Source organism: Leptinotarsa decemlineata, unplaced genomic scaffold (assembly GCF_025532065.1).
Source record: "Leptinotarsa decemlineata unplaced genomic scaffold, Ldec_3_MD MMD2_tig00002974_RagTag_RagTag, whole genome shotgun sequence".
Taxonomy (NCBI): Eukaryota; Metazoa; Arthropoda; class Insecta; order Coleoptera; family Chrysomelidae; genus Leptinotarsa; species Leptinotarsa decemlineata.
The window spans coordinates 3,673,895-3,700,282 of record NW_027412578.1 but is presented as its reverse complement, the minus strand read 5'-3'; the positions used below and the strand labels follow the sequence as shown (position 1 = coordinate 3,700,282).

General features: G+C 35.6%; 1 protein-coding gene across 5 annotated transcripts in view; it reads left to right on the top strand.

Annotated features, from left to right (window-relative positions):
* Nucleotides 1–26,388, top strand: part of raw (NDT-like domain-containing protein raw) — a 245,932-nt gene that overhangs the window by 51,934 nt on the left and 167,610 nt on the right. For 2 of the 5 annotated variants that reach the window (XM_023158220.2, XM_023158219.2), the window contains exon 1: nt 24,501–25,168. The exons of 2 other annotated variants lie outside the window; for them this stretch is intronic. In XM_023158220.2, the coding sequence (XP_023013988.1) occupies nt 24,801–25,168 (368 nt within the window). In that variant the 5' untranslated portion in view covers nt 24,501–24,800. Of the gene's footprint in view, nt 1–24,499; nt 25,169–26,388 lie in introns of those variants that run through there. One more of the 5 variants, XM_074177288.1, reaches the window with a different exon arrangement.

Here is a 26,388-nt window from a genome sequence, read left to right as displayed (position 1 = left end):
TGCAAAAAAGTAACTTTCAGACGCAAACTGGAAGAAAAAGCTCTCTCAAAACAGCTACTTTCATATGAATATTGAATTACAAGAAATACAAATACTTTCGAAACAAATATTTTCATATGAACATTGAATTACAAAAAAAATACTTTTCTCTATTCCGTTTGTATTCCAAATATTCTTATGGAATTGAACCAGATATCACATTCTTACACAATATAGTAAATGTAAGAGGTAAAATTTCACCTACATGAAACACTGTCATTCTCAGTGGTAGACATCCGATGTTTCGTCGTAAGACACTCACCTTATCAGCTCTTCAGTACCAAATCTAATGTTTTTGTTCTATCTAATCCCGATAACCTTCTATCAGGCTGTCTCAATGACTGCTCTACTAACATTCATATCTCTTTGAAAGTCATCAAAGCATAAAAAACCCAAGAATGAAATTACTTCTGGAGGTAATGCATTCAGAAAATACTTTTGTGAGATTTTCACTAAACAGTTTCACAGAAACGCAACACCTGTTTCGCCATACAATGGCTTCTTCGGGCGTGTCTTGACTAACTATATTCTACATATTCAATGCTTAATATACCTAATTGCACAATTTGAAGTACCTACAATTCAAGTTTTCACTTGAGTTGTAATGAATTACATTACCTTAGCTTAAGTCCCAGTTTCCATATTGAAAAAATATTTAGCAACAGGGAATTATTCTATTCTAATCGATCATTCAGTAAATTACCCGAATTCTTGAATCTATTGATTTATAAACATTCTGAAACATTGAGTTTCAAACTAGTATCTTCTAAATGTAATACATCGTATTCATCATTAAACTCGTGTCCTTCTGCTAAAAGGTTGTTTGCAAATGTGGAATTGGTGTTTTCAGTTACAAAACTACCTCTATGCTCTTTAATTATTTGTGAAAATGTTCTTCCTGTTTGGCCCATATATATGACATTTTCCTATGACAAACGTTATCGCATCTTGAATTTGAGTAGACCTGGTCCATGGCTTGCTTTTGTAGTTGGAAAGAATGAAGTCTATAATATCTACCTTATAACCGTTGTTGACCGCGATTTGTTTGATAAAACTCAGCTTTCTGTGGAAATTACTCTCAGACAGTGGAATATTCAATGATCTGTGAAGCATACTATTGAATGCAGCAACTTTCTGCTGCATTCAATAGTATGTGTGGAGGAATTATGTATGATATTGTCTATGTAAGATGGTTTGTGGAAAATTGCAAATTCATGTTTATTGTTAATTTTCGTAATGGTTAAGTTAAGTTAATTTATTGACTCAAAGGGTTCCCCATTATTAGTCCTTCACTGCATGAATAAAATTTTTGTCAAACTGGAAATAATTTTGAGATAGAAAAATAGTAAAATTTCCTGATTTATTAGTGGATTCACGTGGAGAGAGCTGAGTTTGATCAAACAAATCGCGGTCAACAACGGTTATAAGGTAGATATTATAGACTCCATTCTTTCCAAAAAACTACAAAAGACATGGACGAGGTGTTCCCAAATTTAAGATGCGATAACGTCATTTGAGTGAACCAACCAACAATATTGCCCATTATATGAAGAAAGAATGCGTAAACGTAGCTTACAGAACGAATAATAGTCTGAGTAAATTTATTAAAAACAATAAAGGCAAAATTTCGGTGTCGGATAGATCAGGACTATATAAGCTGACTTGTAGCTCCTATTCAAAATCGTATATTGGCCAAACAGGAAGAACATTTTCCCGAAGAATTAAAGAGAATAGAAGTATTTTTGTAAATTGAAAAGACCAATTCCACATTTGCAAACCACATTTTAACAGAAGGACACGTTTATTACTACGTATTACATTTGGAAAAGTTTGAAACTCAATATTCTAGAATGTTTACAAATCAATAGATTCAAGAATTCGGGTAATTTTCTGAATGATCAAGTAGAATTGAATAACTTTCCGTTACTGAATATTTTTTCAAATGTGGAAACTGGGACATAAGCTCAGGTAATTTAATTCATTACAACTCAGGTAAAACTCAGGTACTTGAGACATAGGTACTTCAAATCATAAAATTAGGCATTATAAGCATTGAATATGTAGAATATAGTTAGTAACGACACGTTCGAATAAGCCATTGTATGGCGTAACAGGTTTTGCGTTTTTGTAAAACTGTTTAGTGAAAAAGTATTTTTTGAATACGTTAGTTATGGATTTTCATGAGGTATCGGCCAATTCCATCATATAACTTCTGAATTTGAAAATATACCCAGTTTTTTTTAAGATGTCCTTGCAAAATCCCTCAAATCTTCGAATTTATAATTAAGACTTGGCCATCCCACTCTATGAAAGTTGACTAAGATCTGTTCCGTATTGAAATCGGGTGATACAGCAGACATAGCCAACTATAAACCGAATGCTATTTTATGTAACTTTGGTAAACTATTTGAAATAATATCATATGATGTCGTCTATCAGTCAGTCGGAAACAGTATCTCACCGGACAGCACTGCTTCATGACCGGGAAACATGTATTTACTATTTCACTAGTTCGGACTTCCATTGTCTATTATATAAAATGATTTGAAATCCCTGAAACAAGTAAAAAAGAATAATTAAAAAAAGAATAGTTGAAAATAACAATTATATTAAGCAACAATAAACCTGAAATGAAATGATAGTAAAATAACCTACAAGTAAAAATATAATAATTGAATAAATAAAAATTAAAGGAATGCAAAAAGAAAATAATAAAAATAAAAAAGTGTAGAGATTTCAAGTCACGTTAGTTCACGACGTTTCGATTGTTGGTATCTACAATCGTCTTCGGGTGATGACTGGACTGATTCCTCCGAGAGATGACTATTTTTATAGGTCGTTGAAATACTTTCACTTTCTCTACTTTCCATTTTCCGCTTCACTGATTCCGTGAGAGATGACCGATTTGGCGGGAGTTGGTCATTTCTCGTTTGATGATGGGTTTCCATATGTTTCGTATATCTACGCTGGCCTGGCTGAATACGTTGTTGGACAACATGTATGCGGCTTCCTTAAATTTTCTCCTGAACCAATGTTCCTCTCTGTGCAAGATCTCAGCTTGGGACCACTCGATGTTGTGTTGATGGGTCCAAACATGGTCTGCTATTCCTGATTTGCTGGTTTCTCCTCGCTGTGTGTGCTTCTTGTGCTCGGCAATGCGAATATTCAATGGCCTCTTAGTTTCACCAATATAGGATTTTCCGCACTCACAGGGTATCCGGTAAATGCAATTCTTGGAATCGCAGTCTGCGTTTGGGGCCTGGTTTTTGTGAGGCTGCTACGGATAGTGTTACCGGATCTAAAACAGGTTCTAATGTTGTACTTGGAACCAATTCTTCTTATCCTCTCCGATAATCCTCTGATGTAGGGAAGTGCAAGCACTGGTTGTGACGGCTTCTCTTCCTTGCGAGGCTCCTGCTGTCTTTTGGCCAAAATCTTTTCTACCATCGCTTTGGAGTATCCATTCCGCTGAAGATCACTTTTGATGATGTCTAGTTCCTTCTCGAGACCTTCCTTTGTATTACAAAGCCCAAAAGCACGGTCTAATAGAGTCTTGATGATTCCTCTTTTTGTCGAAAAAAAAAAAGAGGAATCATCAAGACTCTATTAGACCGTGCTTTTGGGCTTTGTAATACAAAGGAAGGTCTCGAGAAGGAACTAGACATCATCAAAAGTGATCTTCAGCGGAATGGATACTCCAAAGCGATGGTAGAAAAGATTTTGGCCAAAAGACAGCAGGAGCCTCGCAAGGAAGAGAAGCCGTCACAACCAGTGCTTGCACTTCCCTACATCAGAGGATTATCGGAGAGGATAAGAAGAATTGGTTCCAAGTACAACATTAGAACCTTTTTTAGATCCGGTAACACTATCCGTAGCAGCCTCACAAAAACCAGGCCCCCAAACGCAGACTGCGATTCCAAGAATTGCATTTACTGGATACCCTGTGAGTGCGGAAAATCCTATATTGGTGAAACTAAGAGGCCATTGAATATTCGCATTGCCGAGCACAAGAAGCACACACAGCGAGGAGAAACCAGCAAATCAGGAATAGCAGACCATGTTTGGACCCATCAACACAACATCGAGTGGTCCCAAGCTGAGATCTTGCACAGAGAGGAACATTGGTTCAGGAGAAAATTTAAGGAAGCCGCATACATGTTGTCCAACAACGTATTCAGCCAGGCCAGCGTAGATATACGAAACATATGGAAACCCATCATCAAACGAGAAATGACCAACTCCCGCCAAATCGGTCATCTCTCACGGAATCAGTGAAGCGGAAAATGGAAAGTAGAGAAAGTGAAAGTATTTCAACGACCTATAAAAATAGTCATCTCTCGGAGGAATCAGTCCAGTCATCACCCGAAGACGATTGTAGATACCAACAATCGAAACGTCGTGAACTAACGTGACTTGAAATCTCTACACTTTTTTATTTTTATTATTTTCTTTTTGCATTCCTTTAATTTTTATTTATTCAATTATTATATTTTTACTTGTAGGTTATTTTACTATCATTTCATTTCAGGTTTATTGTTGCTTAATATAATTGTTATTTTCAACTATTCTTTTTTTAATTATTCTTTTTTACTTGTTTCAGGGATTTCAAATCATTTTATATAATAGACAATGGAAGTCCGAACTAGTGAAATTCATCACGAAACATTGTCAATCACCTTCAAACAAATGTATTTACTAATTTTGCTTGCATAACGCAAAATATAGAAAGATATAGCTTGATTCTCAAGGTCAGGTTGATGTCATATACACCAATTATGAAATTGCATTCGATATTATTGACCACTATTTATTGTTGAAGCAGATGGCTTTTTTGAGCGACCCCTCCTATTCGTGAGATCATATTTCCTCGATAGATCTCAGTTTATAGAATTGGGTGGATTTACATCGCATCACTACATAGCTACCTCAGTTGTCCCGCAGGGGTCTAACTTGGGTCCGTTCTTGTGTATCATTTCAATTAATGAGTTCTCATTTAAACTGATGACTTGTGAATATGCAGCCCTATAACAAGTAATCATGACTGCACATTATTTCAGCAAACCATGATAAACTTGCTGCATAGGTGCTCTGTCAATTGCTTAAAACTCAACATGTCCAAATGTAAAGTTTATACATTCTGTCGAAACCGCGTTCCTTTCACTTATACAGCTATACTATTGATAACACAATTTTTGAAAAATGTTTGAGCTTCAAGGATTTAGATGTCATAATTGATAGCAGATTAACTTTCGGTGAATACATTGACCATGGGGTTTAGGCTGCGAAAGAAATACTTGGATACTATGTAAGAAACTAGTCAAGTTTTATGATTATAGTGAGTCTGAGAGTATTGTACAATACTTTCATAGGAAGCAAATTGGAGTACGTTACAATAGTTTGGTCACCTTTATACCAAAATGCTATTACAAACATAGGACATAAATATATGTTCTACAAACGTGTCCTAGTAGGGCATATGACATAAATAGGCTTTTAGATACTTTTGTTTACCAAACACTGAAAGAAAGACGTGATTATGATTGAAGAGAAACAACATTCGGGACTTGCTTGCTTGACTCTAACTATCCTGTACAATGTAATTAAGAGAAGAATAGATTATTCATATTGATTAGATAAAATCAATTTTCTTGTAGCAAGACTATTTTGCGGCAAGAAATTTACGTTTTCCAAGTCTTCGATCAGCTCAGTATATTCGACAATTGTATTCTTTGTGATATAAACAATGAGTGATAAAAATATTACATCAGTCATGGTACCTTCAGATCATCCAAACATTCTAAACTAATATACTCATATGACTACTGTAGTATTTCCTATTTAATAATTTATAATTAACACACTCAAGTAGCTACTTCTCCGGTTCCTCGATTAGTGAAGTACTTGTAGAAGTACTAGTGATTGAGATTGGAGTACCAACAAGAACTGCTACTGAATAACTAATCAATTAGTTCCACAATATGTCTTTTATAAAGTTGCTTTCTCAGATGCATTTTTTCAATCAATTATTTTCTGGCTACTAAACTTCTTTTGAAAAAACATACATGCTATCATCTGTCGGACAAAAATATTCTGGGAAAGAGTATAAATTTCGTCCGGGTTATCCTTTCATCTTCTTCGTTATTGTTACCCTTGACTTGATTGCTGTAAAAATCAAACTGTGGAAAATAAAAACTGCGGCTGGCTTCCATAAATCGAATTCAATAGTCACTGATATATTTAGAAACAAATGCAAAAGCGATGCTCATCGTTTATTAATATTAACGTCGATTGTGATTTCTTAGAACTCAATTCAGTTATACAGAGTAGTCCATCTAAAACAATTCACCTGAAATATCTTCGATGTACGAAATTTTACCAACAAATCCCAAAGCAGATCGATTTGATTTAAAAGAAAGACATCTTTCGGTCGTTAATTTTAGGACTCAGCATCGTCACCACAGAAGGGGTAACAACCCCTTCAAGAATTTTGAATAACAGGAGGATCGGGTGGCACTTGATTCCGATTTAATGTAAATCTCATTGCACACATATTTTTTGTTATACGTTAAAATTAATTCAAAAAACGTGTTAGTAGTTTCGGAAAAAAAAACGAGTTTTACACAATTTACTTACATACGTTAATTAACTTACATTCACTTACATACAGGTAAAAATCAACATTTCAGGTGTCATTTCACCACATAATATCAGAATTCTGTGTCGAAAAACAGCTGAAGAAATAGGATGAATTTTACAAATAACAGTTTTGAAATTAGGTTTTAAGAAAAAATTCTGTATTGTGAAAAATGTTGATGAAAAACGTCACGTACTGGAAATGTACTTTATGATAAGGCGTTGTAAAAATACATTTTCAGGGATTTGGTGGTCGTATATATGATAATATCAATAATAAAGGCTAGCTTCGTGATTCAACATTAGACAGCGCAGTTTCGACCCAACATAGGTCTCATCAGTGACGCTAGGCTGCACCACAAATGTATTGTGGTTCTTGAAAAACTAGCCTGAGAAGAATAGAGGGTAGATAAAGTCTTGAAATAAGAAATAAGTCAAGGTATCAAATAGAAAAAACAGGACTAATAAACTTATATCCCAAACTATTACCCATACATTCAACTTCACTTCAGGACTCGATTCATTCTATTTCTAATTCAATTTCATTTGGTCATTCAGTGACTTTTCATAATCCTTAAAGCTATCAATGGTTCTGCCACGTCTAAGTCTTATTTACGTTTTCAAAAAACGAGTGATATTATTGAGGGGTTCACCAAAGTATGTCAATGTTCTATGGCGTTACTTACGTTTTTTGAAGTTGGATAGACCTGGTGAATGGCTTGTTTTCGTAGTTGTTTGGAATAGAGTCAACAGTATCTAGTTTGTTACCGTTATTAAAAGCAATTTGTTTGACTAAGCTCAGTTCTCTCTAAAAATTACTTTCTGTCTGTTCGACGATGAATATATACAGAACATATTCTGAAATAGGAATTTCTCAGGGATACTTGTGATTGACAATAGTTGAAAACAACAAACTGTAAAGTTATGAATTTACTCATCTGTGATTGACTTAGAGATAGTGAGTGATAGTCGAATGGTCGATTGTAGTTATTCGTGATTGGTTCGAAGGTGTAAGATCTGAATCATTTCAGCTACTTACTCAACAAAAATAGTAAAATAATTTATACTTAATGTAATAGTCACAAGTAGTAGTCTAAAATTACGTTGAGCAAAAGTTAGGACATAGTTCTTTCTCTAGATCAGGGTTTTTCAAACTTATTGTCCCACGTACCTCTATTAGAACTCAAAAACTATGGCGAACCCCTTTAAAAAATACTGACTATTGACAGGCATTTTATTGAAAAACAATATAAAAAAGCAATAGATACACATGTTTAGCGTTAGGTAATAGAACAAATTGCATATTTATTTCATCAAAATATTTAAAAAAATAACAAAAGTAGGTACTCAAATAATATAATTAATCCGGCTAACGTCCGCTCTCATTTTGGACGTTATAGTCCTGTCAATTTAGTCATTCGAAGCTACCTAAATTCCCGCCAAGCTGAAAATCAGTAAGATCGTTTAAAATAAGATTAAAAATAAAATTTTAAAGTTCTCCATCTTTTCCCTGTATGGAAAAAATTTTTTTCAAGTCAAAGGTCAACAAAATGAGTTTTTTGCGATTTTCAGCAAAAAGATAAGTTTCATCATAAAAATACTTCAGACAAAAATTGTAGAACATAAAATTATCTACAAAAAACGTATCAATACTTTTTTTCCTACGAGCCACCGTTTTTGAGATATAACGATTCAAAGCATTGCAAAAGTTGTAATCGTCATAATATGCACAAGTTTCCACGCCACCTATAAGGTAGGTAGCGTACTTATCGCGTTTTTTTTAACGTGATTTTGCCAGTAGGCCTATTCCACGGGTAAGATGTGATCCTGATTAATTTGAAACTATTGCAAAATAATGGATATTAGCAGAGATTGAAAAGATAAAAGCAAGTTGAAAAAAAGTAGTGAAATTAAAACGTCTGAGTCGTAACTTTCAAATTCTTCTTGATTTTCTTGTTCTTGTTCGTCTTGTTCTTCTTCTTCTTGACCTTGTTCTTCTTCATCTTCATCCTGAGTACATGTAAACTGTGTTGAAAGCGATAAATCGCATGTTACCTCGTTGGTATCTAACGGATCCTCCACTGTTAGTGATTCATTATTAGAGCACGACCGGTCACAATGTGTACATGCCAGAGAACAAACCAGTCCGGCTTTTTTGCAACTACATTTAGCACTGCACCTCTTTTTGCAGTTACAAAAAATTGTGTTCAGCAGTTTTTCCAGCGCAGGTGGGAGTAAAGTTTCGACTGGTTCTAATGAATTGTTGACCAAACTTCCAACCATGGTCTGTAGGGTCTAGCTGATAACCAAGCCACACTTGAACTTGGTAATATACCCGAAAAAGATGTTGATGAGCAGCAACTGAGGTTGGAGGAAGACAAGGTAATTGTACTTGTTCATTACTTTTGGCATTTTTAACGAAACATGCATATCTCTAGATAAGTATAGATACTTAGGTAGTTTTTTAGGAGCTCCGTACATAGAAAGAAGAAAGCGACTGCCGTTAGTGATAATTTCTTGTCGAGTTGAATTACTATTTTTAAAAACTTCAGCACATTGAACTAAATTTTGTTTTTCAAACATTTTGAAAACTGTTAATTTACCCCTCGAGTAAAATGCAGATGTCGTATCACAGTCAGTTATTGCGTGTAAAAATAGTACATTATTTTGACACTTTGCAAAAGTAGATAAACTTTTTGATGAATATATTTCCGATTGATGTTGAGCTTTTCCTGTTTTTAAGAAGAAAATAGTTTTTTCAGTTGGGGTTCGAACAGTGATTAATACATCTTCACCAAAAACAATAGTTGTATTTGTCACATTCAATTGCTTTATTGCTGTTTCAGTTATCAATACATCAGCATCGTTATTAGCTTATTTTAGTCATATTTTGAAAAATCTTTGATTTTCAGCTTGGTGGGAATTAAGGTAGCTTTACTATTATTTTTTGGTCTAATTTGACCGGACTATTTTGGGTCACACGTCTTGGTGCCCGCCGGCGGGTAAGTCAATGTAATGAGTGGACTTTTTTTTTTGTCACAAACGGAGCCGATTCTGAGAGCAATTTTACTCAACTTGAATCACAATTCATATTCAGCGATCAGTCGATTCCTGTATTTTGTCTGTATGTGGGTTTTCACACATGGATCTACCCAACTCTGTATGTGGGGTAGATCCTTTCTCCTTTCTGAAGTGGTGAAATGATAAAGTGCTGATTCAGACTGCTCATCAGACCTTAAAACTGCAAACATGAAAAAACACTTGTTTGAATTGTACATCCCATCCAATGGGGTTTATTGACCTGAACCGTCTGTTTCAATAAAACCATTACATTGTCCTCAGGATTTTTTTCATTCTCACATAAACTCTGAATCACAGTGTCTGCTATTGTTTGAAGAACAACGAAATATAATATCAAGTATAATAGTGACAATCGTAACCGCATCGGTATTGATAAACAGAAGCATCTCTCTGATAATGATGTGCTGCCTTTTTGAAGGAAGATGACACACAGTGTCATTCCTATTTCGGACTGTTTACATCAATGACAACTATCATGATACAATGATATTTCATGTTGCCGATGAGTTATGTATGGAATACCAATTATACTTATTATAAATATTAGTATTAGGTAAGGCACGCAGAACTAGAATTTGAAGCGGGAAAAATGTTCATCTTTGAAATATATAAAAGACTATAATAAAGCGGTCACTCTAAAGAAAAACATCCGCAAATGAACTTGATGGTATATAATTCAGTCATAAAAAATATCCAATTTGTGCAAAATTTGGTGTAGACACAAATTAATTCCATCTTGAATAATTTTTTCAGAATTTTTGAATTCCTTCTCTCTTGCAAAGTTGTTGCTTTGATCTATACTATGGGTTAAAGTGACTAGAAATAGCCACATCGTCATTATGAATTTTGAACTGCCTTGAAAGACAAAATTTCACATCATATATCCTGTATCATTGAAAGTTCGCGTTGCCGAGCACAAGAAACACACAGATCGAGGAGAAACCAGTGAATCAGAAATAGCAGAGCATGTTTGGACTCATCAACATAACTTCAAGTGGTCTCAAGCTGAAATCATCCACAAGAGGAACAATGGTTTAGGAGAAAATTCAAAGGAGCCACATATATGTCGTCCAACAACGCATATAGCCAAGCTAGCGTAGAGATACGTAACATATGGAAACCTATAATCAAGCGGAACACGACCAACTCCCGCCAAACGGTCAGCTCCCTCTAAAACCGATGAAGCGGTAAGAGGGAAAAGGGAATTAATGGTCAGATCTCGGAGGAACAAGTCCAGTTATCACCCGAAGACGGTTATGGATACTAACAATCGAAACGTCGTGGAGTAACTTGGCTTGAAATCTTTTAATTTTTAATTTTCATTTCTTGTTGATAAATTTTAAATTTTCATCTCGTGTTGATAGTTCAATTTTTTGATTGTTGCTTGTATTTTATTTCATTGTAATTTCAGTTTTTTATTGCTTGATATAATTGCCCTTTTTTTCAGCTAATCTTTTTAATTTTCATAGATTTTTTTTAGGATTTCCTAATCAATTTATATTATATTAGACAATGGAAGTCCAAAGAATGATATTCTGTATCATATTCAGTAATGTTAGGCTGAGCTTTAATTTATGTTACGAAAAATTAGAATGATAATGAAAAGTCAAATTGACGACAAAAAACTATATACTTTACCACAAGGCACATTTTTTTACGAGAATTAAATCGATTTTTTTCAAAATAGTTTCATGACCTGTTCGACATACCTCTGTTGAATTTCAATTAGAAAGAAGAACTGACACTCATACTTCAGATAGAAACTCAGAATATACGGAACAATAAGATAAAAAAACAACACACTTGAGTGTACGAGTACAGTTTGGGGGAACTCAAACATGGTTTCATGGTTAAAAAGGTTACTGGAAATGTACAACAAATTATATTTTCATATTTTTCATTTTTACTGTAACTCTAAACATAGCAACGACACCTCAATTGTAAGTGACTTAGTACATGTTTTATATCCGATTGCTACTTTACAAACAAATGCCTAACAAAAAAAAGAAGTTGAATTGCAAAATAAGGAAAGGCTTGATCAACAGCTAGAAAAAGAAGGAAGATAGGAAAGGGAAGCTGTACTCGTCAAATAAGGTATGACTCATCGAACAAGTACTCCAAGGCCCCTCAGACACTTCCCTAGAAGGTGGAAGCATGCGATCGTCGTCATGCTCCCATCACAGGGTCAGAACCTGCTGTTCCCGCAGAACTATCGCCCGATCAGTCTACTCTGGTCGGCGGCTAAGCTGGCTGAAAGAGTTGTACTGCAAAGACTCAACGAAGAAGTTGAGGACCGAAATGTTCTGCCTAACGAACAATTCGGCTTCAGGAGAGATCACTCCACTGAGTTACAGGCTCTAAGGTTGGTCGAAAACACCATCAGCGAGCTAAATACTAACAAAAAAGTACATATTGTGCTGTTAGACATTTCGAAGGCCTTCGACCGAGTATGGCACGAAGGTCTTCTGCACAAGCTAAACGCGTTCGACCTACCTCGGGGCCTGATCCGGTGGATCGGGTCTTTCCTGAAAGACAGAACTTTTCAGGTCAGAGTAGAGGGCTCTCTGACAGCAGAGAGATCCTCGCTGGAGTGCCACAGGGGGCCGTGCTCTCTCCGACGCTGTACTCACTCTATACCAGCGACCTGCCTAGGTCCGAACGAGTGAAGATATCCCTGTACGCCGATGACACGGCTCTTCTCTCATCTTCCATGGGTCGAGAGCTCGGCGTCGTCTACATGCAACGTGCATTGGACGACCTCGAGCGCTGGTACCTCGATTGGAAGATCCGAGTAAACCCGGAAAAGACTCAGGCGATAACCATGGGAAGATTACTATCTTCTCCGGCCAGAAAAGTGAGAATCTCTGAAAGGGAGATTGACTGGCAAGCGCGGGTAAAGTACCTCGGCCTTTTGATAGACCGTAGGCTCACTTGGAACCCGCACATTATGTACGTCAAATCTAAGATCGAGGGTCGGATAGCCAGTCTGTACCCTCTGATCAATAGAAAATCAAAGATGAGTTTAAAAAACAAAATTAAGATCTATAACACGATGTTCAAGCCTGTCATCGTGTACGCTTCAGGCGTCTGGGGACAAGCGGCTCCGTCCAACATTTCCATTTTGGAAAGGTTGCAAAATAAGTTAATTAGGATGATTGTGAATGCTCCTTGGTTCGTGCGGAATGAAGCCATCCGCAGAAATTTGCAGCGACCTTCCATTCGGCAGTCCATTCAGTCGAGGAATGAGAGAGTTTTCGAAAAAACGGAAACTCACGAAAACCCGTTAGTTAGGGAAGCCACAGATTATGCTGTAGACGACCCCTCCCGATATAGAAGGCCCCGACACTCTGTCGAATGAGGCCCTCATGTCCCCCGTTAACGGATGAATAACTTTTTCATCCACCCCACCCCAGCCAGGTAGGGGTATCCCGTGAAGGGCGGCACTGATGTCTAAAGACTTCATGCCGTCATCTATTCAGTCATGAACCCATTGGTCCCTCTCAAGACCAACAATCAGCCAAAAGGGTAGGGAAGCCGGTCTCCAAACCTGGACGAAATCACGATGACATTCTGAAGTACTCCAAGGGAAAACTTTTTGCAAAACTTAAAAACAAGTCGAGTTCATTTGTGTGTGAGTCAAGTTGTGACCTGGAAAATATTACAAAACATTCGATACTTTGAGCGGTGGTGTCAATGTTTCTGAAATAACAATAGAGGCCGAAAAGGACTTTTGATACGCTATCCATTACCAATTTGTTCTTGTAAATCGGCTTACTTTTCCAGGGTCATAAAATACCTCTCTTTTAATTAAAATTTTTTTCTGTGCGCGTGCGTCATGACGTCATGCTGCAGCATGAGTCAAAATTTTCGTACAGTTTTTGTAAACAACATATTAAAATATCCTAGTATAAATAATCAATGATAAAAAATAATAAATTTTTCACATTTCATTCGATAGCTCTCTATCCATATTTGTGAAGAAGGTTCCCGTTTTTACCTAAAGGACGTACTTTTGAGTTGGAAGTTTCGCCTTCTGGAAAGTTCCAGAACAATCCAGAACGTTCGAGAATATTCGATAGTCTCTGTCATTATTATAGAACATTCTGGAATATTCTAAAATAATCTGAAACGTCTGAGAATATCCCGGAACAACTCAAGGGTTTCTTGAACAGACGAGAACATTTGAGAGTATTCCACAAAATTCTGGAACATCCTGAAACTTCTGGAATCTTCGGGGATAGTATGCAATGTTTGGAAACATCCTGGAATATCCCAGAACATTGTGGAGCAAGTAAAGCGTAGCTCTGTATCTCTTATCCATGAAAATGGTTCCCATTTTCCTAGAGGACATACTCTTGAAGATTTTAGGGCTGGAATTTTCTCCCTCTAGAAAGTTCTAGAACAGTTAAGAACATTCGAGAGTATTCGAGGGGACTCCACAATATTCCAGAACATCCTGAAATACTGTGCTGGAATAATCGAATATAGTCTGGCAAATTCGAGAACATAGCAGGTCATGGTGGAACATTCCAGAACAGATTCTGATTTTGTAGCCTATTCGAACCCTGTTTTGTATCGTTGAGAGTACCCATTGGAAGGGATATATAAAACAAGATCAGTCGACCTTTCACGATTCAAAGTTTATACTTTCATTTCAACCACCACACTCTTTCATATCAACTTATTGAGCGGAGCCGAGTACCTCAATTAGCAACCAATAATAATAACCTTCAAAAAAATCACTCAGAACTATGTTCATAAATATCACATATTCAAGTAACACTTCCTTGTGAGATTTTCACTGAATAGTTGACAAAACCGTAACACGTGTTTCGCTATACAATAGCTTCTTCAGATGTGTTCATAAATAGTATGAACACGCCATAACGCCTATGGCGTTATGTTTTTTCATCATATGTCGGCCCATTCTAGCACATACGATCTTAACCTTCAAGATGATTAAACTACTTTGAACAAGCTTTCTTCATCATGCGAGTCACATGGGTTTGTCAGACCGCTTGAATTCATTGTCTTGTACGAGTTCATATTGAATTGAATTGTCCGCAAGGCAATTATAATGTGTTTCAAATAACCCGTAACGTATTTATTTGATAAGGATCGTATCTGTCTGAATAGCTTTTCAATTACTATCATTTTAAACATCAAAATGAGTATACTAAGTTATCCTATAAAAAAAATATCATTAAATTGTTTTGTTATATCTCAAAAGGATAAGGCAGCGATTTCGTTGAAAATTCGAAGGGTGGTAGCACCGCCCCGACTTCTCACAGATAACATCGTAATATTTCAACCAATTCATACAAAACCTCAATGATAAATCATACTCATAAACCTTTCTCTCAAATCCCTCCATCTATTGTTGAAAACCGTATTGAAATCCATAGTTTTTGAGTTTATCGCTGTCAGACAGACAGACATTGTGGTGGACTTTGTTTCATATTATTCATATATTCTTCTGTTATTATCAAGTTCAGAAGATTCATTGAATCATTTTTTTCATGTCCACAGTGATAGTGATGAAAGGTGAAGAGAAATTATGAAATCGAAGAACTTGATCAGTTATCTTTTTGTGGCTGTAAAACAGACTAGATTGTCATCGACATATCAATACTAATCAATTTCATCCTTGGAAATTTTCATCAACAGTAATACCTTCACTAGATGAATCAATCACACATGATTTTTCAGATAATTATTCATTGAAAAATAACACAATGTTGATATTTTCCGATCAGAGAAGAAAAGCGTTTTGTCTGTCACTTCTCCATCTTCATACCAAAAACGTTTGGAAACGTTCAAAGAGAGGAGAAAGCAAATAAGTCCAAATTGGACTCTTTACCAACAAAGATGTGTAGATCATGCATAAAAGTTCCTCGCAATTTTTGTAGTGATATGGAAAAAAAATCAAAAAAGATTTCTTCCAAAATTTGTACTCTCCTGAAAAATACCATTTTCATCTTAATACTTATCATATATTGAAGTGGGCAGTGTACTGAAATAGTTACTTCACTTTGTTACTATCATTACGTTTTTTCTTTTCATAATTTTCCCAACTATTGTTGCATTCCTGAAATGCAGTATTGTGTATGGAATATGAAATAATTTCCTATCCATTTCAAAATCACGATAATTATAATAATCGAGAAATAACGTAATAGCATTAGCAAACAATTCGTAAGTTATCGAAGAAATTTCTTAGTATTTTACAATGTGATGCACGATCTAATGAGACAATCTAAATTTAAGAACAAGTCGATGACTTCATCTGTTCCATTATCGAACCTTGGAAAGTATTATATTGAAAAGCATACTCATTCTCTCATTAGTATGCGTTTTGTTCCAATATGAAGGTATACAATCTACTATTTTTGGAGCCCTATGACAAAAATCTAACTACAAACAAATATTTTAACAGGGTTGAATAAGATCGGAGAAATCGATAGAAAATCCATTTCAGTATACTGAAAGTTATTCTATTAAATATAAACTGGTATCCTCGATATTGTGGTTCAAATATTGGGGTGGAAGTAACCAGGTTCAACTCAATGCCACAAAAAGCCAGGCATCGATTCTCTCTAAAAAGATAAATGCCTCCGAACCGGATGTAATAATGTCAGGTCAGACAATTCCGCTTTCTGCTTCGATAAGTTTGTTGGGGGTTGAAATGGACATATGTCTTGGCACAATCATGTCGCTGGAATTGGAAAGGCTGCTCCTCAAAAGCTTGGAACACTGTTCCGAACCAGAATCAGAACCAGAACTGAACACACCTCAGCAATTTTTGATGCTTAATAGAGCTCAGATCAGACCTTATTTGGAGTATTGTTCGCATACCCAAGCATACCCTGAAAATGATGGATTCCATCCAGAAATGAACCTTCCGCCTAATTGGAGACGCGAACATCATCTGTAACCTTGATAGCCTGGAACATCGAAGAAAGGTTGGAGATTTGTTTCTTTTCTATAGATACTTTTTCTGGAAGTGTTTCTAGTGACTTGGTATATTTGATTCCACCAAGAGCGGTACATATCAGAAATTCGCGACGGACTGTGGCTACTCATCGTTTTGAGGTTCAACTCAGTAAACCTCGAACTTTACTGTTTGAGAACTCTTCCAGCTTGAGAACTGCGTTTTTCCAAATCGCCACTTTCGCACGAGCACTGCTATGTCCTTAAAAAAGAGTCTTTTCGAAAGGTGATTATTCCCTTTCTTTTGTATCTCGACACGAGTATAAGTTTTTTTTAAATTTTATAGATTATATGTAGTTGTCACTATTGACTGATGAAGTAAAAATTAATATATATTTGCAATAATTTCAAACCTGTCTGTGACAAAATATACCCAATGCAAAACTTTTTAAAACTTCAACATAATGGTATTGAAATTGCTGAAGAAAAAATATAAAAATACTCAAAATGATTTCCTTTCTATTCCAAACCAACTTCAAATATTTCCTTTTTTTATTACTAATCTTGAATATATTTTCAAGAAGTACAATTGAATTTGTGTCTTTCAAATTTATTTCAGGTAAACTAATAAATATTCTCAGGAATAAACCTATTGATTTGTTATTTGTTTTTGTTTTATATTCGTTGAGATTATTTCTATAAAACGAACAAAAATTGCCTCAAAAAACTCAGTTTAAAAATGTAATTTTTTTAATTTATATGAAATTATTAGATTCCGAAAATTATAATACGTGTTGAAAATATCATGTTCATTTTGATGGGTTAAACATGTCGCGAGCTTTCAATCTGCATCTGAAAAAAAAGATGTCAACTCATACAACCAACTTGGTTAATATGAGGTTTCTATGTTTATGTTTTTTTTTAATTATACTGCAGCTACTCGTTTCTTAATAAACATATTATCATCATTATTATCACTGTAAAACTCTGTGATAGCTGCTTTGCTTTTTTGAACATTTTTACGTATTAAGAAAATAATCTCTTACAAATCATTATAAGAGTTGTTGTTTCAAACTTCCAAATTCAAACGAATTGTAATAAAACTTTCAGTTGTTTATGATCTGAAAGCCCAAATAAATGGGAATACCGTGCTAGGAATCGCACGTTGAAAGGTAGGACCTCGTATTTACTTAGCTCGCATAAATTTCGACTACTGAGGAGTACTACATGTACATATTATTTGGTCAGAATGTCTACCTTTGTGAGAGTGCTGCTCACAAATACCAGATTGAAGTTGATATATTTTTTCACAAATTTTTATATAATGAAATTTGAAGAAATATGTTTGGTCTGATATTTTCTCCTATAATTTTTTTTTCATTCATAAATGTTTCCATGCCTATGTTTTTGTGCCTATTATTCGTTTTTTTCGAATGTAACATTTTTTTGAAATACTAAAATAGAATGAATTAACATTCAGGTCATTCAAGTCATTCAAGTCAGTATAGAGGTTACTGAAACAAGGTGCAGGGCCTGCCGCGAGGCGCCCGAGTCTCTAATGCACCTGCTATCAGCATGTCCAGCATATGCGGTCTCGGCCTATATCCATCGACATAACGCGGCCCTAAGAGTGATATATTACCATCTACGGCACTCTCCCGGCATTGACGAGACACCGGTGTTACCCTACACTCCAGGGGATGTTGAATTCGTTGTGGGAAACGAGAAGTGCCGAATTTATTGGAACTATTCGTTCCCCACCCTCAGTCATACACGCTCATAAGCCTGATGTAGTCCTTCTTGACCACCAGAGCAAGGCGATATTTGTCGTGGAGTTTTCAGCTCCTGGCGAGACGAATATCGTCCAAAAAGAGGAGGAGAAACTGATGAAATATCGAGATTTTCTCTTCGAGCTCCGCAGACTACATCCAGACTACTCTGTCAAGATGGTTGTTCTGATTATTGGAGTCCTTAGCGAAATGATGCCCTCTCTACTGTCGAATCTCAAAATCATACTGGCTTGCCGCACTAAGGCAGATATCTTAGCCGCACAGATGCAGAAGGCTGTCATTCTTGGCTCACTGCGCTTGCTCAGGGCACATGATTCTCGGACCCAATGATCACTTACCCCACGGTGTGAGGAGTGGTCATTGGTTGATAATGCTGGAGAGCCCTCCCGAATGTATCGGGACTTCGGGAAATAGGGCCTGATCAGCGCATACTTCGGTATAAAAAAATAAATAAACGTCTTCATGTCTACAACCACAAATCTTACATTATTAAGTTCTAACTACATATCAAAAGTTATAGTAAAAGGCGAAGTTCCATTTTCGCATTTCGTAAACTTCACAATCCTTTCATGAACCCAACTGCCATGATATTATTTATTCGTAAAAGTACCACTAATTGTGATCTGCTATGAGAAATTCTGCCCTTCATTCAAACATTTTTTTCTTATTCCTTTTTGGCGAAAAAACTTTAGCGTACACCGACTGCTATTTTAGCGTATAACGACTGACAGCTGACGTCATCCGACCTAGACGCGTTCGTCACTATAAAATATTTGTGAGAGTGTTTCTTCTTTTCAGCCATCGTAATGAATGAAATACGACACAAGCTAAGAAAGAAACTTCAAAACTTGAAGCGAATGTGAACATCGTCGTTTGGGTCAGATGACGTCGCAACCCGAAATAAATTATTTTTCTAGGCGCAACTTCAACTGCCCATAACTTTCTCATTTGTAGAGATACTCTGATAACTCGTTTGCAATTTTGTTTTATTCTACCTGAATTTTCATAACGTTAAAAGGTAAGACCTCGTTGATCCTCAACTCGCACAAGTTTAGACTTATCACGGTTGTCATTCATAGAGGGGTATCAGGTGGGTAACGGACAAACAGATTTCAACAGATAGATCTATATTGAAAAAATGAAAACTTCCTGATTTCAAAAGCATGAGAAGGCTACACAGCGAAGAACAGTGAATAGTTTATGCAACTCGTATATCGAAGTGCCACATATAAGTTTACAATAGTGTCAGTTACCAAACAGTCTTATCACTCTCTTCAGTCGACTAGTCAAGACAGACAAGTAGTTCATACACTAATCTAATTGATAGCCTGAACATGTGTTAAATAATGTTATGCTCTGCCCACCTATGAAAACAGACTCTCGGAGGTTCACTTACCTACTCTGCATGATTAATACTCCTATACATACAACCATGCTAATCAACAAGTACAAGAAAAATAACACCAAGTGGGTGGATATGAATTATTTCGTTGCAAATTTGGGAGTTTGCCAGAGACGTAGAAGAGGGAACGTAACTTCATCAAAATAAGTCGGTCAAAAGGATAATTCAAAGTGTGATTTGTGTTATTTGAGACAAACGTTTCAATTTTATCCCAGTTTGAATATGTGCCTGACAAATATATTCTGCATCATCTGTAGATTCACAGAACTCCATTCTTGACCACGTTTAGACATCATCTTGAAAGGGGATTTCTAACAACCGATGTTAATGAAACCAACATTAATGTTCGTGTGGAAACCATTTTCATTGAACGTTACTAAATCGGTTTAATGACGCTAAACTTTATGAAAATGGATTCATTTTGTTAACACCAACTTTAGGCGTATAGTAATTTAGTCACGGGAAAATTCCACAATGTGTAAGAAAGTGATTTGATTTCAAATCATGCCTAATTGAATTGGATAACACTTCAATGCATGCTTGACTTGATGAAAAACGATTCACACGTCGTTGGTGCCCAGATCACCCAATTCAGGCCAAAATAAGTTGGTAATCATCGAAATATAATGCTCGCCGTTGACAGTGAAGCCGCCGGCCCAAAATTCTCAACAAAGTGTGTTTTTCGGGATGCATTGGTCTCTCTTGCCTCTCACAGACAGCGGCAATGTTTTCGGCGAAACTTTCGTTTCATGGTCATTCGGGTGTTGGTCGATCATTTACTGAACCAGTGGACTTGAATTTATCCACCACATTGCGAATAGTCCTCTCGGTAGGATGATTATGGCGACCGTAAAATGGGCGATGCGCGCGGTACGTTGTCCGAACAGAACACACATTTTGATAAAACAATTTTATTATTTGCATGTGTTCTTGAATTCTATGTGACAACTAATTTGACAAATGTAGCTTCAACAAGATGGCCGGAAGATGGTCATAGTTGGGAAGTCCCTGTTGGAAGATACGTTACTCATGGAGAAGAGGCAAGGCCCCCAGATTGTCGAAATGGCTTGGGATATGGGCTACTTTTTGAGTGAAATCTAGCAGCCTCTGTGTATGCTCAGGGGTGGAGCTTCATATGAGCAATTTACAAAGGAGGTGGGTCCAATTGGATCATTATGAAGTTTTTAAAGTTATAATACTGAGTACATATAAATTTACAGTATGAAGTAGTTTTCCGAATTTATTACATACTGACTTGGCTCCATTTGTGGTTTTGCCACGACATATCAGTATCCAGTTTGGCACCAAACGATTTTCGGAGAAAACTAATTTGTAACATCAAATTCTACTTGGGTCTGTTACACTGGGCCAAATTTTTTTCAGATGTTTCCTAAAGTATGTTGTCGGTAAAGATGGGCTATGGCAGTTTGCTACAATATTGAATTTGTGGCCTTATTCAATTAATAGATCGTTGAAGTTTAATAGAAAATTGATCGGAGATAATTTGGGTCTCTGGGAAAAGCTAACGTTCATGGTGAAGGTATACCAGGCTTCTTTCAAGGGACGGTCTATAAAACACTGAGCAGGTGAGCTACCAACAAACATCATTTGACATGCCATAACAACGAAGTTTAATTATCAACCCCTCGTTCTAAACAGAGTCGAACGTCTTGTAAATGTCAAGCGCTACCAAAGATGATAATTATTACGTTAAAGTGTTCACGAAACACTGTTTGAAATGAGAATTTTGTCCCTGTTGATATATATACATTTATAGACTAAATGACTGCTGGCATATACCAATCTCAACAATATTGAGCATTTCTAAGTTATTATATAGTCGTTTTCCAACACGACACTTCTCTGGTCTATGGAATCGAATATGTGAAACGTGCTTCTAGAAATGAGTTACTACAGTACGCTTAGTTTGACCAACATATTTTTATCGCAATCTTCACAGCTTATCTCTCACATCCAATATTCTGTGTTCGACATCCCGTTTTAGGGCTGCCCACGATATGTTGGGCAGCCATAGTTCAAGTGAACGATATAGTGCAACCTACCTTCCAACAGCTCCCCTTTATTAATATATTTAGGGAGTTTCGTTACTCAATAATAATTTCTGATTATATAAGAATCACAATAACTATATAATATATGTGATAAAAAAATATATAATGAATGTTTCGTTTATATAGGTGAGTGGGAAAGTAGGGATTCAAATAAATGGGTGATAATTGAAAATACTTCTGAATATTACTTACTCACATATACATACAATCGATCGCTTCAAGACCACTTCACTAAATTTCTTCGAAAGCTTCTGATAATTTCTCTTCCATATTCTCTGTTTCACTATCACTGTCGTCATTTAAAGCAATAATGAATTCATTTCCAGCATTAATATGGAAGTGTCCAATCTCCATATAGACTTTTTCAACTAAAATTACTTTTTTAATCCTTTTCTGTCAGTTTTCTTCGATAATATTAAATACTTCTTCTTTAATTAGCTCTATTATCTTCTTATCAAATTTTGGAAAATTATTTTTACGCCTGATGCTTTGTTTCAATTTTCCCCAAATCGATGGAATTAGGGGGGAAGTCTCAGTATGGTGTGTTCAAACTTTTCAGCAATACTCTCAACGGTATACACTTTTTCAAATGTTTTTGTCTGTAAAACTTCAACTTGTTGGTTTTTGATATAGTAATTTTCAAAATACAAATTGTTATCCATCTTTTCCATCTTGTATTTCATCTTTTCTCGAATTTTTATTCGGTACTTTGATGAGTTGTCGCGAATGATAGAAAGCGTTGTCAAAAACTGTTACACTATTCGCATCCAAATTTGGGATTAATATGTTTTCAAACAATTCCTCGAAAATATTAGCTTCCATGTTTTTATAATAGTCAACATTGCAGTCCTCAAGTTTTTATCACATAATTTCAAAGAATTCGGAACCCATCCTTTACTTCCTCCGCAATGCACAATGATCAGTCGCGATCCTTTGTTTGCAGGCATGTTAGACGTACACATTCTCGAACCATCAGTCTACCCCTTCGTAACTATGTCGTGAGTGTCATACCAAGTTGCGTCCAACTAGAAAATTTGCCATTGTTCTTGTCTATATTTAGTTATTTGTTCTGAGTATTTGTTACTCAATTCCACTATTCTTCTGCTTTCCATAACTGTTTGACGTTTGTTCATTATTTGAAATCTAAACCCTAGTTTCTAGTTTCTTTATCAAAAAATTAACTATATACCAAAATGTGTAGATCATCCAGAGAAGTTACTTTCAGACAGAATCAACTACTTTCATACAAACATTGAATCACGCGAAAGAAAAATCCTTTCGAAACAACTACTTTCATATGGAAATTGAATTATACAGAAAACCATTTTCTTATTCACTGTGTATCCAAATATTCGTTATGAAATTGAATCAGATAATACTCACAGGATTGTTACACAATATAGTATATAAAAGAAGTAACACTGTCATCCTCAATGGTGGAAATCCGATTCTTCGGACACTTGTATCATTGCCTCTTCAGCAATATTATAAGATGAAGTACTAAATTCATTCATGAAATTACGACATCATGTCACGAATGAGTTCAATCGGCTCGTGTCGTCGATGACAATAAGTTATGACATTCATTCGCTTATTTGATTGAATCCCAGCCATAGGAATCTTATTCAAATTGAAAACGGTATATTTTTAGGAAATATAGATTTTTGAGGAAAAGAGGTTTTGGCTTTTTACTCTTCCAGGCCTGGAATATAGCCAGTAGAACAAACAGTCTAGGAAAGAAAAAAGATTCAAAGTTAATGAAGACGAACGGAAAGGAATGAGAAGAAACAGAAAAGGATTTTTGGCTTTCAACTTCTCCATCATCAAACAAAAATTTCTAAAAGTTGCTCTCCAAAAAATTATAGTCAAGCTTTAAAGGTAACACAGAAACAGAACATAGAAATATGCTACAACAAATTTGAATTGTTTGAATTTGTTCTTACCAGTTGACCTTCCAGAATATTTGCTGTATTTTTCACCCATATATACCTGTTTTGACAGGTGAATTTTTTCAGGTAATTAAATCTAGTCTAGAATCAATTATCTGATTGGAGCATGGCATACACCTAATTTTTTAGGGTTATAACACGTTATAACACGTGTCGTGGTTTCAAAAACTTTTCATAGTGAAAATCAAAATAATGTATTTTAGAAAGTTTTGATATTTCTTCAAATATCGGTCAGTTCCATTGAATTATCATTTGCGTTACTTTGGATGCTATTCTCGTTCGAAACATTCGAATGCAACACAACTCAAACACTTACTAATTTTGTTTTCTTATCGAAATACAATCTTATTCAAATAATGAGTCTCCCAGTAAATATTAGCGATAATACTTCGAGATAACAGTTGTAAAATAGTGTAACCTCGAATGTCACCCAAAACAAAATCATCTAAATAATGCAAACCTCTTCCGGGATATTCTTGTTCGAACGATTCGACATCGATGAAAACTCGTAGCCATTTGAATCGAGAATGTCTTCGATGACGTAACGCAAGTTCTAAACTCAAACGTGGGGGAACATGAAAATATACGATTTCTGTTTGTAGTTGGCTTTGACTCGTTCCGTATGCTTTGTACAGCGGCGTTTACCTCTACGACGTTTTACGCTCGCGATTTTTTAAATAAGTTTCGCGGAGTACCGTCAATGGCTCGTGTACAAAGAGATATGAAACTAGTTGTTGTTTTGACTCTTGCAGTAGTGCAACAATGACATATTTCGAACAAATGAAGGGAAACGAATCTCAGCCACCGTTGCGTATTTGAGTTTTGTGCCAAGAAAATGGTTTCACAGGGAGTAGTTTGAGCTGTGCTTTTTTTTAATTCAATTGGGTAATTCGATTAATAAATAATGGAGGTAGTAGTCGGGAACAGCAAGATGCTGAGGCAGAAAAGAATAAGCTTCACGCGTTCCACCAAAACAAAGAGCTTCAATAGAAACCACGCGATAAATAATAGGAGCAGTCGAATCGTCAGATCGAATTCTTTGAGGAGCTCCTTCAAACACAGCGCCTTTAAAAATAACAGGAATTGTCAAGATCACGTCGCGGATAACAAAAATAACGATATGACCAGATCGCATTCGTCGAGAAATACTTTTGATAACACCATTACTAAAAATAATAATAGGAATCGTACAGAGGACGTTAGCAACTTTCTCAACAACAATGACGACTACTCGAATCATCAGGATGGAGTTTGCTTCGGAGAGTTTACCAGGTGAGTCGATAGAAATTAACCTCACGGGAGCTTTCTACAAGCGAATTACTCGATTTAGAGACATGAACGAACTATATAAGTGTACCGTGACACCCGAGTCATGAGATGAGATAACGGATCTTTAGAAATAGAGGGAATGAAAGGTACAATTACCTACCTGCTGATTCAAAAGGCATCTGACAACGAACAGGGACGTTCCCATTTAAAATTATTAGAGGATAACATTAATAAAGCAATGAACTATTTTGATTTTCGAGAGAGCTTCGGAACACTTTGAATCGGAGAACTATTTTTTACCTGGAAATAATTTTAAATTACTTTTTGACGGCAAAACATATCTCAGAGGTCAGCAATAAACCACAACAAAAGTGATAAATTTGACCTATATTTCTTCATTGTACGTTATTATCTGAGATATAGTTGAAGTAAACGATATAGTGCAACCTACCTTCCAACAGGTTCCCTTCAATAATATACTTAGGGAGCTAACTAATTTCGTTATTCAATATTCATATCTGATTATATAAGAATCACAATAATTATATAATATGTATATATTAAAAATATAAATAATATATATATATATATATATATATATATATATATATATATATATATATATATATAATAATTAATTGATCGCTTCAAAAACACTTCAATAACTTTCTTCGAAAGCTTCTGATAATTCCTCTTCCATATTCTCTATTTCACTATCACTGTCGTCATTTAAATCAATAATTAATTTATTTCCACCATTGATGTGGAAGTGTCCAATCTCCAGTCTTTTTCAACTAAAATTACTTTTTTAATCCTTCACTGCCAGTTTTCTTCGGTAATATTAGATACTTCTTCTTCAATTAGCTCTTATTATCTTCTTATCAAATTTTGGAACATTGTTTTTACGCCTGATGCTTTGTTTGAATTTTCCCCAAATCAAGTCGATGGGATTGAAAACACAAAAATAGAAGAGAAGTCTCAGTATGGTGTGTCCATACTTTTCAGCAATACTCTCAAGGGCATACACTTTTTCAAATGTTTTTGTCCGTAAAACTTCAAGTAGTTGTTTTTTGGTTTAGTAAGCTTCAAAATACAAAATGTTATCCATTAAAAAACTTTGTATTTCATTTTTCCTCGAATTTTTATTCGGTACTTTGATGAGCTGTCGCGAATGATAGGAAGCGTTGTCAAGAACTATTACACTATTCACATCCAAATTTGGG